Source organism: Anguilla rostrata, chromosome 10, assembly GCF_018555375.3.
Source record: "Anguilla rostrata isolate EN2019 chromosome 10, ASM1855537v3, whole genome shotgun sequence".
NCBI classification, from domain to species: domain Eukaryota; kingdom Metazoa; phylum Chordata; class Actinopteri; order Anguilliformes; family Anguillidae; genus Anguilla; species Anguilla rostrata.
The window spans coordinates 28,255,054-28,279,624 of record NC_057942.1 but is presented as its reverse complement, the minus strand read 5'-3'; the positions used below and the strand labels follow the sequence as shown (position 1 = coordinate 28,279,624).

At 38.5% G+C, this 24,571-nt stretch overlaps 1 protein-coding gene across 1 annotated transcript; it reads right to left on the bottom strand.

Moving 5' to 3' along the window:
* Positions 1–1,664: 1,664 nt before the first annotated feature.
* nars1 (asparaginyl-tRNA synthetase 1) lies at positions 1,665–23,144 on the bottom strand. Its single transcript, XM_064296341.1, has 14 exons — positions 22,916–23,144; positions 19,122–19,270; positions 18,823–18,915; positions 16,599–16,688; positions 16,409–16,487; positions 14,834–14,904; positions 14,045–14,131; positions 10,816–11,037; positions 6,015–6,214; positions 4,537–4,672; positions 4,039–4,152; positions 3,501–3,632; positions 2,481–2,612; positions 1,665–1,977 (listed from the first exon to the last, which is right to left on the bottom strand). The coding sequence occupies exons 1-14, from the start codon at positions 22,956–22,958 to the stop codon at positions 1,846–1,848; spliced, it is 1,680 nt and encodes a 559-aa protein (XP_064152411.1). The 5' UTR covers positions 22,959–23,144; the 3' UTR covers positions 1,665–1,845.
* Between the last annotated feature and the right edge of the window lie 1,427 nt (positions 23,145–24,571).

The following is a 24,571-nucleotide window of genomic DNA, read 5'->3' as shown; positions in this document are numbered from 1 at the left end:
CCTTCCCACAAGAGTGGAGGTTGTTATAGCAGTAAAGGGTGAACCAGCTCCGTTTTAATGACCATAATTTTGGATGAGATGTTGGATGTCAGGTGTTCACATACTTTTGGCCATGAAATGTAGCTTGTCATTGATAAGGGAATGAGCATATCTCCAACTCAATTACATTTACATCTGTTCTAGCTAGCTAGTTAGCTCCCATATAGCAAACGCTTGAGGTGTGTTAAGTAACGCATCAAAAGCGATGCTGAAGTGGCTATGTTTCTTTTGGACAATCTGTAATATTTTTATTTAACTGGCTTCACATTGTACCATGTTGTTCTGGCATTCACTCTTACTGTTAGCAAGTTATTCATCGATGGCATAATGTAACTATTGGTACAGAAACATTATAATACTGCATCTAATATCATATTAATGTTTCAGTGCCAGTGGGAAACTTAATATCTATTTTTCTACTTGTCATCAAAGATTTTGAAATAAATCACTTTTTTGGGATGTATTTCATAATCTTTTTAGCTGCAAATATTAAAATGAGAATGGTTTAGTGAAGCTTGTTTCATCACATGAAAAGATGAATACTCATTGTAGGCTACAAAACTGTACATAGTACACAGTACTCATTATGACTATCAATATTCTGTTTTTTATGATTAAAGACAACTTCGGTGAATGGATTAACTCATATTTGTGGTTTTCGTTTATTCACACAAATTAGTGCAAATGCATGCTTGATTAGTCAAATTGTTTTAGTACAATATCAATGCATAATGCCAGTAGTTGAAGTCATTTGTTAGCAGTTGTCTACATTAAAAATACAAATAAACTAGGTTCTCTGTCGGCCATTTCAGCATATGGTGGACTTTCTTTCATTATAATATCCTATCACACACTCAAAGAGGAAAAAAGGATGCAGTATTATTAGGTACAGGCCAATTGTGAATTGATTAAGCACTTGACAAGTTTTGTTTGCAATTTTACACATTACTTTGTGAAAAAATTGCACTATTATACATTTATAAGGTATACATTTTTTAAGGACAGCAATGCGTAGAAATTCATGGAGCCGGCTATCTCCATTCCTTACATATTTTGATGGGTTTAATGCCATGAAACAAAACAAACAAAAACACAAGATGTAAGGGTAAATTAAGTACTGAATATTAACCACTCCACTTGTTTATTCTGAGTTGCTGGTATGAACATGTGTGAAGAAAATAAGTCAGGGTCTCAGAAAATGCAGTTATAACACGATGCAGAACCTATTTAAAATTGAGGGCATCCTGGCAGACCCATTGTTACAGTCAGTAAGCTGGTGGATGCAAGGGAGGTGATAAGGTAATGTAAATAATAGAACACAGCATGGACGATGGGCTGAAGAAACATTTAAATGTCCAATATTCTCTGCCTCAACAGTGATTTTAGTAGTCGAAGTTGGAATCACAAGCGGTCATGACATTGCAGGTCCAAATACAATTCCTACCTTGTAACCCTTTATCATCTACTGAATCAATTCATGCAGATCTAACTTTACCTTCCGAGACCCACAATTGTGTGGACTTATTGAAACTCAGCAGCTACAATTTTACCCTCCATATGCTTCAATTAAAGTCTTAGAATAATATCCACTCCCTCCCCTTAAAATGATTATCAAACACGGGAGATCGGATAAATTATGCGGATTTATTGGTAGATGGATATTCTGCTTAACACAGACAAATCAACCCGTCTTCAGAATGTTTTATTTTCGACACTGTTTTTTTTAAAGCAGTCTAGCGAATAGACTCACTGGTCTAATAGCATTTTTAGCAATTTTAACAACGATGCGGAAGATTTCTGGGTAGCTCAGGGGCGGCAGCGCTGGATGAAGCGGGGGTAGAGGCACACATCCCGGATATGATGCCTGTTCAGGAGCCAGGTCAGGAACCTCTCCAGCCCAAGGCCATAGCCACCGTGCGGGCATGTCCCATACTTGCGCTGTAAGAATGTGAAAAAATAAAATACATTTGCTGCAGACTACATTTACAATTAATCCTGCATTCTGCAAGCCCACACATAATGTTACATTTCCAATATCACAGTTAATAATGATTACAGATTTTGACTTGATTTAAAATATTGTTGTGTATAGTGCTGTCGGCTTGTTTATATATCTGTACTTTCACAGTCATACTCTAAAATTCTGTAATTCCCATAAAGAACCAAAATTTTGTGTTTTATGCTATGCATTAGCCAAGATGTCATGACAAATTCCTATGGTTCTCAACTGGCCTTCTTGGTTAAAGAAATCAGAGAAAATAAAAAAATTACCTGAAAAATAAGGTAACATCACAAAATACATTCCAATGTCCACCAATACAAGAATGTTTACTGGTTTAATACAGGCTTAGGTGCCTGGTCCAAGGACACAGTAGTGGCATAATCCCATCTGGGAATTGCACAGAACTTGTAAAAATACACACCCTTCATTAAATACATACCTGATCTGTGTACCAATAGTATGGAGTCGGATCAATGCCTTCCCTCTTGTATCCCTCCAGCAGTTCTTCTGCATCCCAGATACGCATTGACCCTCCAACGATCTCTCCAACATTTGGCATCAGCACATCAACCTGATCACAAATATTGGCTTTGTAAGAAATTCAAATCGGAGAACCTCATCAATTACACCTACAGAGGAATTACTACTTGTGTTAAACAAGCAATAATTATTACACTTTCCTATACATATTCATTCATACATACATCTTCTGTACTCCAAACAACACATACTCACCACTGGGCAAATTGCTTCAGATTCAAACCTTCTCTTGTGACATTATAGCATTAATTTCCCGCAATCAGAATCAAAGAAATTTGTGGGTGATTATCATTGTGACTGCATATGCACAGTAGTTAGTCTTGACTTTAATTTAATTTAATGTAATTTAATTGGTCATATTAATACTGATCATTTGCTGATGATTTTAAGCCTTTTGGGGGGGCTTGATGTCAAGGATTTTTTCCAATTGGACCAATCGGGCCAGTAGAAAAAAATTATTAACGTTGAGCCCTGCAGTGTTCTACTTGCCCCAGGTACATTTCCTGGCCCAGCTTCCCAAACACATACAACAACTTTAAAGGAGACTACTTGCATTTAAGTGTCTAAACACAAATCTACAACGCTGGTAAAAAAAGTTGCCCTTTATTAAATATAAAAATCTGCCAATTGCTGCTGCCACCTGTGAAATGCCACTGACATTTTTACACAGCAGGGATATTGTGGTTCAAAAATTGCCATTTTATACTGGAGAGCTGACCAACGCAAACGACAAGACCATGCTCAGTGTAATGAATATGAATGACCCATGGTGCCCTCAAAAATGCCTTTTCTTTGCTTATTATCCATTTTATTTCAATGACATGTGAAGTCTGAGTTAAATAAAAAAATGGAAGAAAATCATTTGAAGAAGACAAAATGATGAGACTGAACAAACAGAACTTTTGAGTTGGGGACTGACCGATTCAGTGAGCCTGCGGTCCTCAGGGCATCGCTGCATGTAGAAGGACTTGATCTCCGCAGGAAAACGGCACAGCAGGATAGTCTCATTAATCGTGTCGGTCATCAGCCTCTCGGGAGCTTCTGGGATGTCCTACAGCACACATGTACAAACACGGTTGTCACTTCATTAGTTTTACTTCCAGTACAAAAGGAAAAAGGAAAAAATAAATGTGTACAAGCTGCCAACTGAGATAGTTGTACATAACTTGCATTATTTAGACTAAGATATGGCAGGTAATGAGAAATAATTTGAATAAGCAGCACTCAGGCGGCTTGTTGAGGGGGATGTAGAAACACCTGGTAATGCTTTGCATGCATGCACGCTGGGGGGGGGGGGTTAAATATTATAATGAAATACCCCAGTTCCTCTTTTTAATAAGCATAGCCATGGACAAGGCTAATGTTAATGTATTATAGCAATAGTGTGATCGGTCATAACAATAGCATGGTCCAAACTTAAATTTCAGAGTGAAATTAAACAGATGGGGAAATCATGCCTCTCCAAACTCATAGTAGGTGCCATCATCCTTCTTGATGTCATGTTCTTTCAGCCAATCGATCGCCTCAGTGTAGTTCATCCTCTTGAATGGCCTCTTAGGAGGTTTGAAGTCCTGCAAAAGTCCAGGGAAAAAATCAGAAATTCCATAAATGTGATCAAGATCCAAAGATCCATTCCACTTTAAAACATACTTGCATCTATAGGACAAACAAACATACTATAGAAGACAGAAATGACTTTGTATACATCTTTACTTTGTGTGATGCTAGTGAAACCCCTGCTGTTACCAGTCGTTTTTCTCACTGATATTTACAAAACAGTAGACTCTCCCAATTCACTCTTATGTAGGAGAAGCTGACAATAAGACCTGTAATAAGTTTAAGACAATATGGAGGAAGTACAGGGTTGAGGTCATACAGCAGACAGGCAGCTTCTCGCATGAAGGAGAAGCTGACAATCAGCCCTGTAAAAAGTTTAGACAATATGGAGGACGTACAGGGTTGAGGTCATAGAGCAGGCTGGCAGCTGGGGATTTTAGGACTCTCTCCACCACATCGCACACCAGGTCCTCCAGGCGGATCAGGAGATCTTCGTATGTAATGAAGGGGCACTCTGCCTCAATATGAGTATACCTGAGAAAATGAGTCACAAAGTCCCATTAAAGAAAACTTTCAAAATACAAGTCCTACAGAAAATGTCGATCACATCACGTATGAACTGTCAAACTGAATTTCAACCTGAACTGTCTTCCCCCAGCAGTCCCAGCAGGCCATTTAAATTCAGAAAATGTTTGCCAATCAGTAGATGTTTATCAATGCAAAATAATAAAATGAGGCTGTTATGGATAAGTGCTAAGTACAGGGTTCTTTCCATTTTAAAATTCCAGACATTTCCAGACTCGCATTTTAAGACCACGGTACATTTTTCAGACATATTTCGACATGTTAGTGTACTAATAGCTAGATGTTTATTATGTAGGTAAATAGGGATGTATCAATCCGATCCACAGATTGACTGCCGAAACCACCCTATTTTAAGGAATGAGTATCAGCTAGGACATGTCCGAGCTGAATATATGAGCCCTATTTTCTGGCCGGCGTGTGAAATCGTATTTTCGCCATATATTTTCACACGCCTGAGTGGTTTGGTAATTATATGACTCGCCATGCACCAAAATGGGAGGCAAGCTGCTGCAGGGGGTGTGTCAGCCAATATCGCACCACGCAGTACAATTTTGGCAGCTCACATGAATTTCCCAGTCAATCCAGTCTGTCATTTGCACCATTCGCCACCCGCCTGCCCAGACCACGACAAAGGCATATGGCGCAGGCCATCAACCAGCGGAATGCTAATTTTGGGGATTTCTGCAAGCATGTTTCACTGTCTATTCAAAAGGCAATCAATAGTTTTTGTGGATCATATGCAGTCCAATTTTACTTTGATGTAAATCTCACGAAAAAATGCATACATAGCACTTATTGCTCATGCTCTATTGCTTATTATTTAGATTTCTGTATTTATTTTTATTTTTTTATCTTGCTATTTGGAGACTTAATGGATTTTCCAAAATTTTCTTGGATCATTTAGATTTTCAGTGGTGACAGACAGGTACAATTTAAATTTTTAACAATTGTTACGCAGATGTCAAAAAAATAGCCAACCACTATCAGAAGCTGGTATGCTTGCCTTGGCCTAAGTTACATTCATGAATAATATGAGCCATTTACTTAAAATTGTATGAAATATCATTTTTAAAAGTTCCAGGTATTTTCAACATCAGAGATCAACAAAGCATTTTAAATTCCTCTTGTAAATGAAGCGTGGCTGTGTATTTGGGACCTAATATTTATAATGGCCTTGTGACCTGTGAAATTTTGGCCTTGCAACAATCATGAATTTTCCATATATATATATTTTTTAAAGGCTTTTATGGTCTTGGGAGAAGTTTTGCACAGTCATATTAAGAATACTCACTCAGACAGGTGTCTGCGGGTGCGGGACTGCTCAGCACGGTAGGACTGGGCGATGCAGAAGGTGTCCCCTAGTGCAGGAATGCAGGTCTCCAGATACAGCTGGGAGGATTGGGTCAGGTACGCCTCCTCCCCAAAGTAGTTCAGGTTGAAAAGAGTCGAGCCGCCTTCAACCTGAGTCTGCACCAGTGTTGGTGGAGTAATCTGAGGGGAGGACAGCCCTTAGCACTTGACAGCACATTTGTACTGAAGGTTGCAGTTGTAACAAAGAAAGACCCATAGTAATGACGTAAAAGCGAAGAATGTGTTGTATGGAAGCAAAGAAGAGACTAAGATTTGAAGTTGAAAAGCCATTGAATATCTAATATTGAAATTAAAAAACCACTGAATTCATATCATCAAAATACCTTTACTGTAAAAACCATAAAAGTGACAGAACGTGGTGAGAGATGGTAACAGTTTCTCACCTGGAGGACACCTAGGTGTGAAAACAGGCCCATCAGCCACTGGTGGGGAAGGGCCTGAGTGACTGGGGGTGGGACAACAGGGCTGGGGGTGCCAGCTAGGTGCAAAATTCAGGAGAGAGCTTTAAAGCACCAATATACTTAAAACGAAATAGAACGGTGCATTTCAAACAAGAGACGAACAACAAGACAAGCTGTGTTTGGAAGCTGTGAAAACAGCTAAAGCTTCATACAGAGGAAAAACTACAGATTAAGCTACAGGACAATGTGTGAGTGGCAAGGCATGCAGACCATCACAGAGCATAAAACCAAGCACCATGTTCTGGACAGAAACCCTTCTCTTCCTGACAGCCTTAATAAATCCTTCTCTGTTGCGCATTGGTAGGCCACCTTTTACCATTTCAGCACATGAGGTTAGTAGCCTGCCCTGCCGACAAAAAACCAGGAAGGCTGCAGGGTTTGATGATGTGTCTGCAGCCACATTCAAGTACTGCACTGGTCAGCTAACCTCAGTCCTCAGCACCATCTGTAACTGGCTGTTAGAAACCTCTAAGTTACTTGCTCGTCAGCAGTAATTATACCAGTGCTAAAGAAAAATAACATCACCTGGCTTAATGACTGCAGTCCCACTGCCTTAACCTCAGTCATTATGCAAGTCTCCGAGTGGCTGTTTTGTAAACATCGACAGTACTTAATCCTCACCAATTTGCATATAGAGCATTGGATGACGCTGTGTCCCTGTGCCTGCACTTCATTCTTAAATGCCTTTAATCAATGTATGGACAAGTTCTTTTCATTGACTTCAGTTGAGCATTTACTAGTACTTTTTCTTTGTCCATAAACAACTGTAGATTACACTCTGTAATGATTTATAAATTGGCTGATGATACTACTGTGGTGTGTATAATAACTGACAACGATGGTTCAGCCTACCATATTTGCATCTTTCCTGATTTCCTCTATTATTGCAAATTAGTCGCACAGAATGGTTTCAGATCTTTCGACAAAACATAACATCAGACCCTCAGATAATCAATCAACCAATTAGCCAAATTTAATAAAATTATTAAATCATATTTAGATTCAGCTGATTGAACAGTTAGCCCTGCTCTATTGAATCTAAACCTCACTCATATTAAACCATACCATCAGAGTGAAGTAGTCACCACAAAGTTTCTACAAGCACACTATGCCATGATCAAAGGAAATTCTAGAAGAGATTCTTGAAATTTATCAGCATGAAAATGGTTACAAAGCCATTTTTAAGGCTCTGGGACTCCACCAAACTAATCTGTAGTAAAATGGATAATTTACTACATATATGGATGTGACTTGGTTCAGGATCCCAGAGTTTTCCGGCTTTTTCACATCCCCTCACTGGCTCGGTCTTTTTGCACGGGAGGAGGTAAAACTTAAAATCAGGGTTGTTGGCTTTGTTATTTGTACAGCCCACCATGCAACAAAGTTTCAGAATTTGTATAATCTTGATAATCCACTGACTGCTGTGCTAACTATATGCAGCGCAATGGATTGTTTTCCCCCATCGCGGGGGGCTTGGTCTATTACAGGCGTGTTGATACACACCTATTACATTACAGCGACGTGGACATAAGCGGAGCAGGTCCTGGCAGCTGATTAAAATTCTTCGCATTTCACTCATCGCAAATGCCATTGAAAACACATTTTCAGGATTCGATAAGCAGATTCCAAACGAACATTTCTTTCTTGGAAATTAAGAACCGGTTTAAATTCGGAACCAGCTCTAGCTGGATGGATGCCACAATCTAGCAAAATACTAAGTTTCCCAAAAATCAACCAACCAGTTAAGGAAGAACTCGTAATGGATGAGCATATATAATACAAAATGGCAGCCATTTCAAGATGGCACCAGTCCATAAAGTATGTATGTATGCATCTATGCATGTTCCTAATGAGGGCTTTTGTCATTGTAGCAAGTTTCAACTGTGAGGAAACTGCAAGGGAACTGTGATTTTTACTGAATATTTGAGTTTGTCATTTTAATTATGCCAGGAGTATTTATGTGAGATGAGGTAAAATACCAAATTTCATCCAAATTGGTCCACTTTTATAGAAGGTTAAGCATTTTGCAAAAAATTTAAAATGGTATACAATTAAAAATGACGGACTTTATGGGTCCTTGAGGGAAATTTGTTTCTCATGAGGAGAGGCACATGTGCACCAAATTTTGTGACTCTAGGGCAAATGGGGCACAGGGGCACGGGTTGTGAATATCAAAATTCTGTCGCATGCACTATAACGCCACCAGGTGTTCAAACTGCAATCTGCAACTTAAGAGGTCCAAGAGTTCCGCCATCCAAAGAAGCCTACGAAGTTTGGTGATTTTGGGCCATTCCAGCTCTCAGTTATTGGAGTTAAAAGGAAAGGGGAAAAAATCCTAAGAAAAAATATAGCAATGCCAGGGGACACACAATTATGAAGCCATAGCAAATTAATATTTTGCAGGCCATACTGCACTATAGCACTAACACTGCTAGCCTGTGTATGCCAGTCCACAATATGGCTATCTATCATCCCCTGAAGTATTGTTGCAGTTGACATAAATTTGTGGCAATACGCACATTTTGAGCATTATCAGCCATTTTTGCTCAATTTAAAGAGGCTATCTTCAGACATATTAAAACTGTGTTTAATATGTCTGAAGATTATGATCAATAAATCCATTTGTATTGAATCCTTGGGAAGCAGCCATGTAAAATACATCATGCTGACCATGAACAGTAAACTAACATTAGTTAGCTGAGCATAATCAAACGATTTCAATTTGAACATTCAACTGCAGAAGCAACATTAATGTCACTTTGTGGGCTAATGCCGTTAGGTGTTGCTAGCCATGCATTTCTTGGCAATAAATAAAACTGCAAATCCAAGATCACTGTTTTCCTATGGAAATATTTTTGCCCTCTGGAGTTGGATCTATTTCAAGTGCCTTGGCAAGATGTCCTCCACTATGTTACATTTTTCTATACTATGCCCTTTAACTGAGTAGAAATAATGACCTATCAATGGTATTGTTACCATAAGGCTTTGTAACTGTGACAGTGTCTTTCATTTATTATAATACCCATGAAAACTGTGTCCTTGGGCAACATTTGTACCTCATTCAATAGACAATTTAAGTGTAGCAGCCTGAAGGAATTCAATTCTCTGGGTTGATCATGTTACCTTTTCATCAAACTTTAACAGCTATCTAAACAAATATTGTTCTATGCCTATATCTACACTGTAGTAGATATATTTTGATCTATTGCATTTTGAAATGGTGAAAAAAAACCTGAACACACAGCTTTTCAACTTCATTGGTGAACTATATAACGTTATTTCATGGAAATGATCTTAACAACACTGATTAATCATTCATTAATATTATTAATCGATCAAAACAACCATTGTAAATTTGCACGACTCTTGCAGACACCACCTCGTTTATTGGAACGTGCAGAGCTGGATTAACAAAGTCTGTGTTCAATTAGCAAGTAGATGACTGCCTTGTTATATCTCTCAAGCCCAACTGCAGTTGTTACTGATTTGTAGCTTGCACAACAACACAATAGCTGCATTTGGTTAACAAGCTGGCAACAATACTGGTAAGAGCAAATCAGCTGTATTTATTAGCATCACTGCACATCAACTCCTAATATTCCCCCTAGATTTAAATGCAGTTAGATAATAAAAAACAGAGAAGACACTGAATAAACGCACATAATGGAGACCCATTCTCTTCCGTGGCTATTTCTTTGTTGGATTATGGCTGACAGACAGAGCAGAGCCAGATGTTGGTTTGACTTCAAGCTCAATTGCCTATCCTTGGCAGCCTGGATGATCTATTCAAATTTAGAAACTGAATTTGGAGCAGGATTAACAACCTGAACATAGTCTTTTGAATAACTGAAAACTTGATTTTTTGCATCTGAATTTGTAAACAATGGGGGGAAAAAACAATTTGAATGTAGATGCAAAATTTTTGATCATTAAATTTTATAATGTGGATATCAGAACATTTAAAACACTAGAAATCAAGTACTGAATTTGCTAAACACATTATCACCAAGAGGTGAATTCAAGCCCACAGAAAAAGTATTACAATGATATGAATTCAGTGGTGTTTATATTATACATTCAATGGCTAATAAATAAATAAACTTCAGGTCTTTAAAATGATTAAAATTTGCTGTTTTTTTTCAATTTCCAAAAAAATTTCCTTCAAGGAATGATAATGCGTCACAGATTCAATATTTAGGTGTGAAGACATAATGTGTACGTAGTGAGGGTGGGGACATCTGTAAAATTGGGCGTGCTAACCTCATAGTATCCTCGGCTGAAGAAATGGTCCCTGAAGCACTGGGTGACAGTGGAGCGCACCCTCAGTATCTTGGAAACATTCTCCCCACGGATCATCATGTGCCGGTTGTTGAGCTGCACATCCACGTCAGACTCCTCGTTCAGCAGGTTGTCGGCTCCCCCTGCTGGCGCCAGGCCAACCAGTTCCCAGAAGTCACAGTGAAGCTCATGACCCCCCGGGGCCTGAAAGGGAAGAGAGCTTTGTAAAGGCCTCAAAATGTGATAATTGCCCATCATACAAAAACTGCCCACAATGCAGCATAATCAAATGTTATAAAGCTCATGAAGTAATACAAACCCAAAAACATACCCACAACATTTTACCCACAACATAATAACTTTTTCCGTAGTTGCTAGTTCATTACATTACAGACCTGATAAAGATATTTGTGCTAAATAACGTAATAACATAAACCAATAATATAACAATAGTCTAAAATATCTTAATTTACTGGGTAGTTTTTATTGGTGTAGACTGTTTGGTGCTTTGGGACAGGCCCCCCTTGTGCAGCATTTTGTGATGCTGCAATATTCTTCATGCTGTGCTTTGTGGTGCTTTTCATAATTTCCGGTATATCCTGTGATACACTGAGGGGCATTGTTGAATGATTTGATGTACACTGTGCCACTCTTTGGTGCTATGGGATACTTTGTGAAAAATGCGTTGTGGTACTTTCAGATGACAGCCCTTAGAACTGGATAAATCAAGCAATAGTGGAGCAAAAGAGCTCCAAATATGGGGGGAAAAATTGATTTTAAAAAATCACTTTTCACAGATATTGCAAACATGCCTGTTATGACCTGGTCTAGGGTCAGACTGTAACAGGATGTAAGTTAAGGGAAATAATACAGCAAACCGACCAGTAACTCCGGTCTATCCAAATCTAACTGAAAACTGGCTAGTCTTTGAAGGGTAGTGGGCATATTAGTCAGTAGCCTCAAACCAAAAGTCGGAATAGCGCACCCCCAACGGGGAGTTAAAACTCCACCCAGAGCACCTTCAGAAATAATAGAGGAAAAATAACAAAGCTAAATATCAAAGTTGTATCCCAATGGAAGGACTGGTAGTCCAGCTGGGAGCACACTAACAAACCGGAGTCACAACATGGTGAGCTGAGAACAAAACGAGAGTTAAGGTAGAGGACGAGCAAAGGGTCGAACATGAAATCCAATCAGCAAAGAAACCAAAGGAGCTAGGCAAAAATCAAAATAGAATACGAGTGAAGGATCAAACACACAAAATCACGGGGAAAACAAACTACAAGGGCTAAGGTAAGAATTGGCGTTGAAGGGAACGAGTCAGTGGTCATACACAAGATTTAATCAGTAAACAAACCACAAGGGTTTGATATAGGGTTGGGCTGATGTCAAACCGGTTTGATATTAAGCCAAATACCGGACCGGACCGGACCGAAAGTACCAAATTTTACCACTAGGCGTCGCACGTCTCAGCCGCTCCAGAGTGGAACATAATAAGAGCCCATGAATGAGAGTGTAGCGGCTTTACCATTGTCAAGCAAAACTCTGGTTGGTAGTTCTATTTGGGCCGTTGTTATTCAAAAACTCTGGTTGGTAGTTCTATTTGCACCATTGTTAAGCAAAAATCTCTGGTCGTTAATTCTATGAAAACAATGATGCTATCAAGAAAAAATAGTTCCTTCTCGTTTTATACCATACAATTAGCACCAATTTTGGTCATTTTTGTCATTATATTATTTAATAAAACTGCATGAAACCATAAGTCAATCAAATTAATCTCCCTAGCACTGTCTTGCTTTTTAAATGGTGTGGTTGCGCAGTGTATACATAACGTCTTTCTAAGACCCTCTGAAACGGGTTTTGAATGCCAGCTAGCTTTATGATAGGTACGCCATCACTTGTGACCTAGCCAATATTAAAATTCTTGGTTTTAGGTCAGAATGGTCTCACGGCATGCTTGTTATCCCGGCTAGCTAGCTAGCTAGCTAACTATTGAATTGTATTAAAAACGACAGAACCTTACTATAAATGCAATCGTTCACAAACATGCAGATGAAAATGTGTAACGCCTATTCTACTGTCCAAATAAGGGACGATTCCGATTTGTAAAGCTAGCAACAGTAACTAGAAATGTGATTCAACGTTGCCATCAATTGTGAAATTGGACATTGAAATCGGGAGGGGATGTAACAACAATTCAAATGCGAAAGTTGCTGTTTAAACTGCTTTAGGATGCTGGATTTTGTAGCACATTGATTTTAGAACGGTTAAAAGGCCAAGGTGTCCCTTTACTGAGAAATAATGCCCACCCTTGGACCAATCAGAATCGAGTATTCAGCCAAGCCGTTGTATAACGAAATTGGATCTCCTTGTTGCCGGTCTCGGCACTAAACTTTGCACGGCCTGTCAATCTTTTTTTTTTTTTTTTTCACTCAGACACTAGTGGCTTCGTATATAAACAAACAATATTATGTTAATCACATTGTCATATTGTTTATTACTAATGCAATACAAGTTTGATTTAGCACCATCGGCACAGGTTGCTGATGTAGGCTACTTTTTAATTTGCCAGTAGGCTACTCGCATAATGACAAATGCCGGTTCAGTCAGTTCGCATAAAATCAAACCGTTTTAAGCTCGTACACCGGACTGGACCGGCAAAACCGGAAACCGACCCAACCCTAGTTTGATGGGAATCAGACAAATATCAATCATCAAAAATCGGCTGGGTCAAATACGCAAAGTCAAATGAAGCAATCACTATACACAAACCACCAAGCATGAGTTTGAAGAGCTAGTCACCACTGGTAAGTGGCAAACGGCAGCTTTTTCAAAAAGAGTAACCAGAGAGAAACGCCCATCAGATGACGAAAAGGAAGAACGAAACACGCAGCAGAGACAAATGTAAACAAAACTTACAACAGCGGTTGTAACAACGCCATAGTCACTAATTGCTACATGAGGAAAATGTATCCAATCATGAATACACCATGTCAGCAGATTCATTTAAACAGTGTGGTGTCAGAACTGGTCAAGGAAAAATTATATCAGTGCGTCTCTACCTGTTACAGTCCAAAAACAAATTAGAATAATCGCTCATTTGAATATGATGTAAGCACTTGTGGATCCTACAAGTCATTTCAATGTTATACACACTACACACTAAGTTACCAAATTTACCAAATTTAAAAAAGAGCAAAATGCAAGTTACCTGTTTTCCTTCAGGTACAGGCTTCAAAGTTCCGTATAGGGCTACAGTGCTTTCAGTGGACAGGACCAAGGCATTGTAGGTCTGACACTGGAATATAACAAAAGAATTACAGAACTGGCACACTTGACACATTCACTATACACAAACATACACTCAGTGTCTACATTAGTTAACCACAGTACTAGTAAGGTCACCCTTTGCCACCAGAACAGCCTGAAATCTTTGCAGCATGGATTCAACAAGGTGCTGCAAATATTCCTTATGGATTTTGGTCCATGCTGTCTTGATAGCATCACTCATTCCTTAAATTTTTTCAATGACACATTTATCCTGCAAACCTCCCATTCTACCTCATCCAAAGGCGCTCTGTTGGATTGAGATTTGGGGACTGTGCAGACCATTACAGTAAAGTGAAGTCACATTCATGCTCATGGAACCAGATTGAGATGATTCATGTTTCGTAACATGGTGCATTATCCTGCTGGAAGTATTCATTTGTAAAATGGTAGACTGATCATAAAGTGCACATGGTCCACAACAATGCTTAGGTGTGCAGTGGCATTGAAATAATGCTCAATTAAAATTAAGCCACTGAATGTGTGCCAAGAAAACATTCCCCACACCATTACACAACCACCACCAGCCGCCACCATTGAAACAAGGCAGGATGAACCCATCAATTCATGCAATTTACGCCAAATTCTGACCCTACTATCTGCATGTTGTGGCAGACAATGGGATTCCTCAGATCAGGCAGTGTTTTTTCCAACACCAAAAGAAATTACATACCAGCAGGTCAGAGAGGACACACTGAAGGAAACCAGTTCCATCTCTCAGCACTAAGAACATCAGATTCTTTCCTGTGAGGAAAACCAGTTAGCATAAAATCAATAAGCAACATGACAGATCCAATATTGTAACTCATGACAGTTAAATAGTACTAATTCATTTGGACAAATGAAAGAAGGAAAAGACAAATACACTTTACAATTCCCAGACTACCTCGGTTAATATAACATGCATATATATTTTTTTGATCCTAATGTAATCTGATGGTGATGTGATTGCAAAGACAAGTTGAATATGGCTTGGCTCAGAATCCGAATACAATGGAATCCCATTAGAACGTGCCCCATTATAACACAATAGTAGCATTACTCTCATAGTTGCAAGTGCAAAGCCTCGTAATGCACAGATCTGGCTTCCACAAAAAGATTAATCTCTAGGCTTCAAACAGGGATCATGGCCACATTTATGTGTGGCTCTGCCTTTGCAGAGAAGGAGATTAAAGCCCAGATCAATGAATTTTATTGGTTGTTGCGATGCAGATGACAGTTCAGGCGAAATTTTAAAAAATTGATAGCCTCTCTGTCAAGCCACTTCTCAAACAATTATAGCATTTGCATCACCTTAATCATCTAAGTTAATAAAGTAATTTATACTAATTAAGCACAGATTATGTTTGACAGTGATGTTTACAAAAGGAACCTGCACGTTAAATTCAGGTTTATTACTTACTAACATGGACATGCTGCAGTATTTTTGAATGTTATACGGGCAGGGGTACATAAGTGTTTGATAGAAGCAGTGGGAAATGCCCATATTAAAAGCAAGAGCAGTTATGTAACATCTGAAAACGCTAAAAATGTATTGTTGATCGAATATCGTTTCTTTTTGTAATATTAGTTATAAATATATATTTCCAAACAGTCAACTGCCAATTGCCACACATTTCTGGTTCTCTCTGCATGCAAAAAGAAGGCATTGCACACCTGCATCATGTCATATGATAATATGCATCACAATGATAAATATTTTCATCATTTTTTTTTAACTACATTTTTTCCTGCACAATTAAGTATCTGCTGGTCAGTACTCATTTACTTGAGTAGCCTGTCCCATCCATAGTCAGAACAAACAAATGGTACTGTTACCTGCAGCAACAATGAAAGAATTTGGCATTCCAAAAATTCTGATCTGCCCTTACTGCGTTGGTGACTTTACATTAATCAGATATAAGGTACTTTTCCAAATTACTGCCACAAATTTCAGCAGCTTCTGCTATCAGTGATTGTAGCTAACTGCTAAATAACACAAAACAAGTAGGCAAACCATACAGTTAGTGTCTGACAAAAAAACTGCTTGATGATTATTAATTTCAAAAACAATTTTTTGCCTTGCATCAAATACCTAAACATCAAATACCTAAAGCAGAATACATTTTTGAAATGCAATAAGAAACTCTCATGGGAGTGCAAGGCCTTATTTCAAAGTACCTTCCTTTATACAGGCCATTAGAAGACACGTAATGTGCGGTGGTGATCATTTTCAGAAAGACAAGTACAGAGTTAAGTGTCCACTCACCTTGTCTGCGCAGCCTATGAACCCAACCAAACACCTTCACCCTTTGCTCCCTGTAAGGCTCCAGTTGGTAAATTTTAGCCTACAATGTAAAATGTCCTAATGTTAAATACAAAGTCTAAATAAGGATGTCAACACAGTAATGACTTAAATGAAAATATTGGCTGGAAATTTTTAATGATACAGATCTTACCATCTTGGGTTCTGGAAGACTGGGATCATTATCAATGATGATCTTCTTAGCTTCTTCCAGGTTCTTCTCCCTTCTGTCTGCATCTTCTCCCTACAGAGGAACAAATGAGTCAGAAGCACAAAGGTCCATAGCTTGTTAAGCAGCCATGGAAAGAGATTTGGGCACTTAACCCTTTTGAGGCAAGTTAGGCGATAGGCAGTTGTACCCTAAAAACAATCCCACATACAGTCTGGTCCAGAATTATTGGTACCTTGATAGATGCACAAAATGATATATTTTGAAATTTTCCCACATAGAAAATATTTGTGCTTTATTAATGACTCAATAAAACCAACCAAAATGACAAATTCAATTAGGATAATCATAACAACAATACTAATAATACAAGTCATTATGCTTGCTGCTTTACTCCTCCTCAAAAGGAGAAAGTAAACATGGAGGGCATATGTCCTCCGTGTATACTTTATGTATGTAAATACAGGCAGCACTCGTTGGGGGAGTACAGTTCTCTGGTTAGTGAAACAAAATTCAAGGATGTGGAGCAGGCTGTTTCATTTGCAATATCAGTATGGAGAAAGCAAACATGAAGACCATATGTCAGGAATGAAAATACAAGCCAGCGCTCATTGGGGAAGTACAGTTCTCTAATTAGAGAAATGAGTTTGAAGTATAGGCTATGGAGGTTGGTATTTCACTCGCTACATCAGAATGCCACAGATCATATTTTATCAGATTTTGTCACTCAAATGCGCAGCAACAACCAGGCCAAGGCACTGCCAGCTAATATTCCCCAATGAAAGACTGATCTTAACCCTACAGTAATACAGCCTACAATTTAATAGGCTACTGCTAATAATATTAGACAGAAAGTTACTGTTAAAGCAAATAAATTCAATACATTTGCAGGCGTAGTCCACATAAACACTTGCTAGCTAGCCAAATGTGTGAATGTAATGACTCACAATACAGACTATTAACACTACTAACTTGTAACACTGGAAGCCAGCTGCTTCCCACGTTGGATTGCATCTCTTTCTCAGCACAGTCTAGCTTTGGACCAATCAGTGAAATTACATTATTATTAATACTGATTGTAAATTTTGCTAATTTAAAATGCTATTAACACAATAGGTAAAATAGGAAAATTTTCTAACCTGCTAGTCTGTAAACAAGATGTTAATTTAAGATATCTGGTGTTACTTTTCAAGTACTAGTAATTCGGCTATGAGAAATATGTAAATCGGCAGCAATCTGTGACTAGGCATTCTCTTTAAGAGAATCTTTTAGACAGTGCAATGATGGGCATTTATACATGGGTAGCTAGTGTTTTGACCACTCAAGCCAAAGGCTCTTCTACCCGAGACAAATGTTACACTAACAATGGAGTCAGCGACAGGGTCAAAGTTCAATTTTTTTTATGTTGCAGTGACATCTTCAGCAACCATCAAAAAAGTGACCACAGGGCAACAGTCAGCGGGAGTATAAAGCAAAATGTTGCTTCAACCACCAAAAACCATCGGACACAGCGACACTCTTATGTTACAGAACTTTGCACCAGACTGAAGACCGCTGATGCTATGTTAGCCTTGGCTAGCATAGGGCTGTTCCATCACCACATAGCTAAAGCTAGCCACCCTGTAACTCAGCTGCATTTGACAACAAAGTGGGAGTTTTTTCTCTTGGATATTTCAGTTGAGCATTTTGGCATACTTGTGACTGCCCGTCTGCATGCAGCTATTGCTGTATATTTCTCAGAGAGGAGATTTCAACAGTCTGCAACGCGTTTTAAACCTAGCAACATTGCTAGCCACATTGCTAGCTAGTTGTTTTGTTTGTGCATGAACATCTTCATCTTGGGGGTGTAGGCAGAGTTGAGAATGGAGGAGATGTTTTTGATAGTAAACACAAGCCAAGCAAGAAAAGAAGAAATCCAGCATAGTATGCCTTTAAGACTGAGATGAACTTACAAAGCAGACGTTTACTGCAGATTTAACATTGATTTTATTTTAATGAATATTTAGGGTGTGCCAATTTTCACATCCATGTTTTTGAGACAATATTTTTTATTTTGTTAAAATGAATAATAGTATTAAAATCACAGTATTTTCATCAAGGGTGCCAATTATTCTGGAAGGGACTCCACATTAATGGGTTAAAGCTGTAAAAAAAAAAAAAAAAATTATGTCTTGAATTTCAACAAATTCTCTTACAAACTGTTCCCTACCTCCTTTTTGTTTTTTGCACTATTTTTCATCTGTTCCCGGGTCCACAGTTTCTTTACATTTTTCATTTGAGTCTTTGACATCACTGCCCAGCGCTGGAAAAGAAAACAAATTACATTACAATGAAGCAGAATGTAAATGATACATAACAAGCTAAAAACCAGGCAATGTGCAACTAGACCACTGCTTCCCCACCATCCAAACATACAACTGCAGCTGTTCAATTGTACAGGTTAAGCAACAAATTAATCATTTTTGCTTGCTTTTATGCAGCCAGCCCCTATATTCAGTTAAAACGTACCTCCCCTTCTGTGTGAGAGTCCACATAGATTGTTGGAAATGGCTCTTTTCCAAAAAACATCAATGCACTTAGCGCGGTTTTAAAAGGTTTTTCTTTTGTGCCATCAGCATCCTGATCATTTCCTTCCTTTTCAGAGACATACAGCTCCCCTAAAACAGGAAAATGAAGACAAAGTCATATTCATATTCACCATATGAATATTTAGAATACAAAGGAATTTTGGTGATACTTGGTATGATTGTAAAAAGCCTGGCAAAAGTTTCAATTGTGTGCATCATCACACAGCTGTGTTCAAAGACTCACTCACTCACTCACTCACTCACTCACTCACTCACTCACTCACTCACTCACTCACTCACTCACTCACTCACTCACTCACTCACTCACTCACTCACTCACTCACTCACTCACTCACTCACTCACTCACTCACTCACTCACTCACTCACTCACTCACTCACTCACTCGGACGTTTTGTGGGACACATGCACAGGTGGTGCCAGCTAAAATGTGTCTGCGGAAGTGAGTTGCGCCGTGGGTCTGGACGGTTCCGTGCTTGTTGTTACAAATAGCTAGGCTACATAACTATCTAAGTCGACAACTTTCTCAACCGGTTAATTACAATTATTTCTCCAAAAATAAAGAACGGACATATTTAATACTGTACTCATTGTGTTTCTTCAATGCCTCTTGTGCAAATAGCACATAAAACCGAGAAAGTGTGAAAATCACCATGGTACTCCTTTAATTTATTTCTGTGTACATTCATTTTTTTAAACATTTTCATTTACTTTAAAAAATTGTCTAGCATTTATATTTATTTATTCATTCATCCAGGTATTGAGTCATTTATTTATTTAGGCATTCACCTGTGCTACTTCCCCTTAATCTCGATTTTGATCCAGGAAAACCATTGCACACAGGGCAGTTTCATGGAAAGCGAGCCAGCTCTACTATGCAGCCAACACCAAACCAGAGACTGCAACAAACACGTTTTTCAACTCTGTATCAACAGAATGTTCTCTCCATCTTACAAACAGGGTGGTAACGCTAACTAGGAAGTTACCTTGCTGCCACGCCAATAATTACAGTTGAATTAAGATAAATATTATAAATACTTTGTTATGATGGCTAGCAATACGGTCTCGAAGCAAATAAAGTGGCGATGAAAAGCCGTATGGCAAGCTAACGTTAGATTCACGACAGCAAATTATGCCAGACATTTCACATTAGCAACTTAGCCGAGATATGAATACTATGCTTTAGCTGAAAACGGCAAAAGCATAGTATTCATAGGCTACATTTTTTTATTTATTTCAACATCCTCGACTCCAACGCTTTCCATTTCGCATTAACTAATGGTTTGTTAGGTAACGTTAGCTAACGTGCGCCAACAGTTTGCTAGATAATACATCTCATGCTTCCTCTTACTAACTCGTGAGTCAGTTAGCCATCTATGCGTTAACACAAGCACCATCATCCTGACAGCTGGCTATACATTTGGATAAAAATGTCACCCATTAAATTGGAAGAAATTTAGTCAGAAGTTAACAATTATTTATTTCAGATGTATGTAACATGGCCTTACGGGTGCCTTACGTCTTCTTTTGCGATTTATTGGCATGGCAGGTATGCCATCCCGCCAAGTTACGCCTTGGCGGGGGCATGCCCCATACCTATACAGCACCGAGAGTTTGGCACTTTTCAGGGTTCCCCACAGAAATAACCACAACAGCCACAGACACTCAGCCCTTAAAAACATTAAATTCTGTACATTCTGACCCCATTTCAACAAACAGAATTCATAAACAACTTCACATATCCACACAATAAAGCTCCAAACTAAGGGGATTTTGCGTTTTCTCCTTCTTCTCATTCTTATTTTTCCTGCCGCCTATCCCACTAACAACATGTCTCCCCATTGGACATTTCACTGACACCAGCCAAATCTTCACCTACACAACCCAATCAAAAACGCGCATACACACGCAAATACCCATACCTTTTTACTCTGAAACATTTCCAGTTTAAATAGTTAGTCCGCCTGTGGCCTAGTGGGCAAGTTTACAGTCTTGAGAACACGGAGTCGTAGGTTCAAGCCCAGCTAGGAACGTGTTTCTTTAACCTGCTTCGACCCTCACTAATTATTGTCTACTACTTATCAATTATTGCTTTTGCACCATATCTACCCGCCGTTCACCGTTCAGTTATTAACCGGCAACAATATTGCTAAGCCATATGGATTCAACGGGAGCTCTTCTGTGCTTACTGGCCTGTGTTCTTCTTTAAAACCACCGGCAGGTTTGCTAATGATATTTCACGCATTGCATAGCTATGACATGGTGCTGCACTAACGAAGTCACAGACTGGTAAACCTCCGGTTGAAGGCTTGAATCCCGACTCGCCCTCAGGCAGATCATTTCCTCTTTTACACTAACATTTTCTTACGCTTATATTTGCTTTACCAAACTCACTCATACATTGCTACCTCAATTGCAATTTATCAGACGACGCCAAATGTATCCTTATTAACCAGGAACAAGTTACACCCAAAGGTCACCGGTGCCAATACGGAACAACCCATATTTCTACTTGGACACCTGTGTATAAACGATTACATAACACGAAACGGCAACAACGCTCTATGGTAATACATTCATATGTTACTCCTCACTAGTCCCTTTAGCTGCTATACCTAGTCACCCATATGCACTGCGAACTTATAAAAACACATTGCTGTGCAATAATATACTTATGCAGTAATTTCAATACAGCACGTTATCATACCCCGTTTATAGAAACTAAACTCTCTATGGTCACTCTTTACTTCATAAATCTGTTCATCATGTAAACTCTTCACTACATGCACATTCTGCAAAAAACATTTTTTCACTAGCGTAATGTTATCATTTCGTAATTAATGCTCAGCACTTTTACTTTGCATATAAGCTGCTGCACATATGCCTTTTGCTCATATTTTCACTATCAACTTTCTCGGTTCTACCTTAACAAACAAGCAAAGAGGATTCCTACCTGCAGATAAGCCTATCAAAATGCCTTATAAACCTTACAAACAAGTGCATCTTCACGAAATAACAGACAACGGAGCAGGACAGAAGGGTACACAAGTTGCGACCTAGGCAGCTCTAATTCTACGGGCTTGCTGATTCTTTTGTCAATCAAGGCTCGTTGGATGCCCGTCAAATCCGTGAGTAGCCTACATAGCTACACTGGCCATATTTCACCTTTTCTGATGCGTTTACAATTACACCACCGCACTATTTGTCACAGCCACTGTTTTACATATATAGCAAACCGAAACTGCTAAACGTACACGCTCATCAGACTGTACAAATTCACACAATGATAGCCATAATCCACAACCGTTTCTTACAGGGTCACTTCGCATTTCTCACTCTCGTAATAAAACGCTTTGCAAAAAGAAATGATATCTCATAAAAAAAACACGTTTTCAACGTACAAAAATGCCAAGTTACTCAAAAGTATTGATATCAAAATGACGCCAAGTTACGGTACTACAAACAATATAGGCTATCTTGCCTAGAATTGAATTGAGGAAATATTGGGTAGCATTGCTTTGGAATACATGTTATTAAATTTCGGTGAGGCAAGATAGCCTATATTGTTTGTAGTACCGTAACTTGGCGTCATTTTGATATCAATACTTTTGAGTAACTTGGCATTTTTGTACGTTGAAAACGTGTTTTTTATGAGATTCAGGTTATACGAGAATGATGCAACACCGTATAGTAGCTAGCAATAGTATTTAGCTTACCGATTGAGAGTTTCTCTGCATCTTTGGCGATTATTTCAGCCATATTTGCTTTATATTTCTGCCAGCCGTGTTATTATTTTCTTTACGCAATACGTATACTATGGTAAAATGTAGAATATTCTATGTCCCAGTTTTTTTCCCAGCGTGGACCTGCACTTTCTCAAAGGTCTTCAAATGCCGCATGCAGTGTGAAGATGGTCCGGGAATTGAACTGAAACGTCTTGTTCCGGAAGTAGAATTACGATTCGTATTCACCATAGGGGATTTGATTCGTGGACAGTATGTATTAACCATAAAAGGTAGATGTACCATGAGCAATGAGATTGTGAAACGACGGTTTATATTCCTTTAAAAGCCATACATCTGACTGATTTCAGCTTCGTTTTTAAGAAATCGTGTTTTAATCCCGTATTCCGGGTGAAGTACTACGATACCCACAATGCTAAAGCGAGTTCCACCAATCCGAGACGTCGTCGTTACCACGGAGATGTGAATCTCGTAAATTCCAGTGGTTACTCGAGGTATTGCAGTTTAGTAAGCCTTTGGTGCCAAAAAGCAAATTTCCATATTGAAGTCCATTCAAAACTACGAATTTACCCTCGTCAAATTTAATTATTTTGGACAGTTCTTTTAAGTTCTAAAATGTCTTCACATTGAACTAACTACTCTCCAGTCACCGATTTTTTTTTCCTGAGGCCCACAGAAGAAGATATGAGATTTATTTAATTTGATGCAATGTTTCTTTGGTCTGCACTTAAAAAAATAATCTATACCAAGGAAAGGTGGTGCCTTGGTGGACAAAATAATGTGACAAGACTGTAAAGAAATAAAAATAAATACTTTAGAATTATGAAAAGAACACATAACTTCCAGAATTTAATTGAGTATAAAAAGAGGCAAGCTAATGCAAGGAAAACCAGTAAGAATGCAAACAGTGTTGGGGGAATTTTTGTAAATTAGTTGGTAGAGAAACACCTATAGTAGAAATATGGGGAATTGTATAAATAATTAATGAGATAAACAGAGAATATGGATACCCAGTTTTAGATAATGGAGAAAGGTTAGCAGTGTCTAATGGGGAGAAGGCTGAAATGCTTGCAGACGTTTGTCAAAGTGCGCAGCACTGATAATATGAGTGAAGAGAGTCAAAGGGGTCGAGACGCAACCATTATAGAGAATAGCAGAGTAAAAACCAGATAAAGATCAAATTTGTTATAGTGGATGCTAAAAAAAGCAACAAAGCTTGAAAATGCATTTTGAATTTAAATTTCAGTAAGGCAGAAATAAAGATTTTGATTAAAACTGAAATGAGGAAAAGATGGCAAAACTGAACAGCATTTTTTAAAGGTTCAGGACAGGGTGAGAATGATGAGGAAGGCACAAAGGGGTAAAAAATAGGATATGGTCATATCCAGAATGAGATTAGGACATATGGGCATCGATAGTATACTTAATTTAATGAGCAAACAACAGTGGAAGTTGTGATTACTCCCTTCAATAGAGACGGTTGAGGATGTTATCTTGCCTTATATCATTTAGAGGAAGAATTCTTGGTTAAGAATCTGGGAGATGCGGGGATAAATTATTCAATAGCACAAGGTTAATAAAAAGGATATACTTTTTTTTTTTTTTGTTAAACCAAAAGAATCCCGATCC

Excerpts from the sequence above, each read along its gene's own strand:
- nars1 (XM_064296341.1), bottom strand. The coding sequence starts at position 22,958 with ATGGCTGAAATAATCGCCAAAGATGCAGAGAAACTCTCAATCG. Across the intron at positions 19,271-22,915 it reads TGCAGAGAAACTCTCAATCG|GGGAGCTGTATGTCTCTGAA; the intron begins GTAAGCTAAATA and ends TTCCTGTTTTAG. Across the intron at positions 4,153-4,536 it reads TGCTCTATGACCTCAACCCT|GACTTCAAACCTCCTAAGAG; the intron begins GTACGTCCTCCA and ends GGACTTTTGCAG.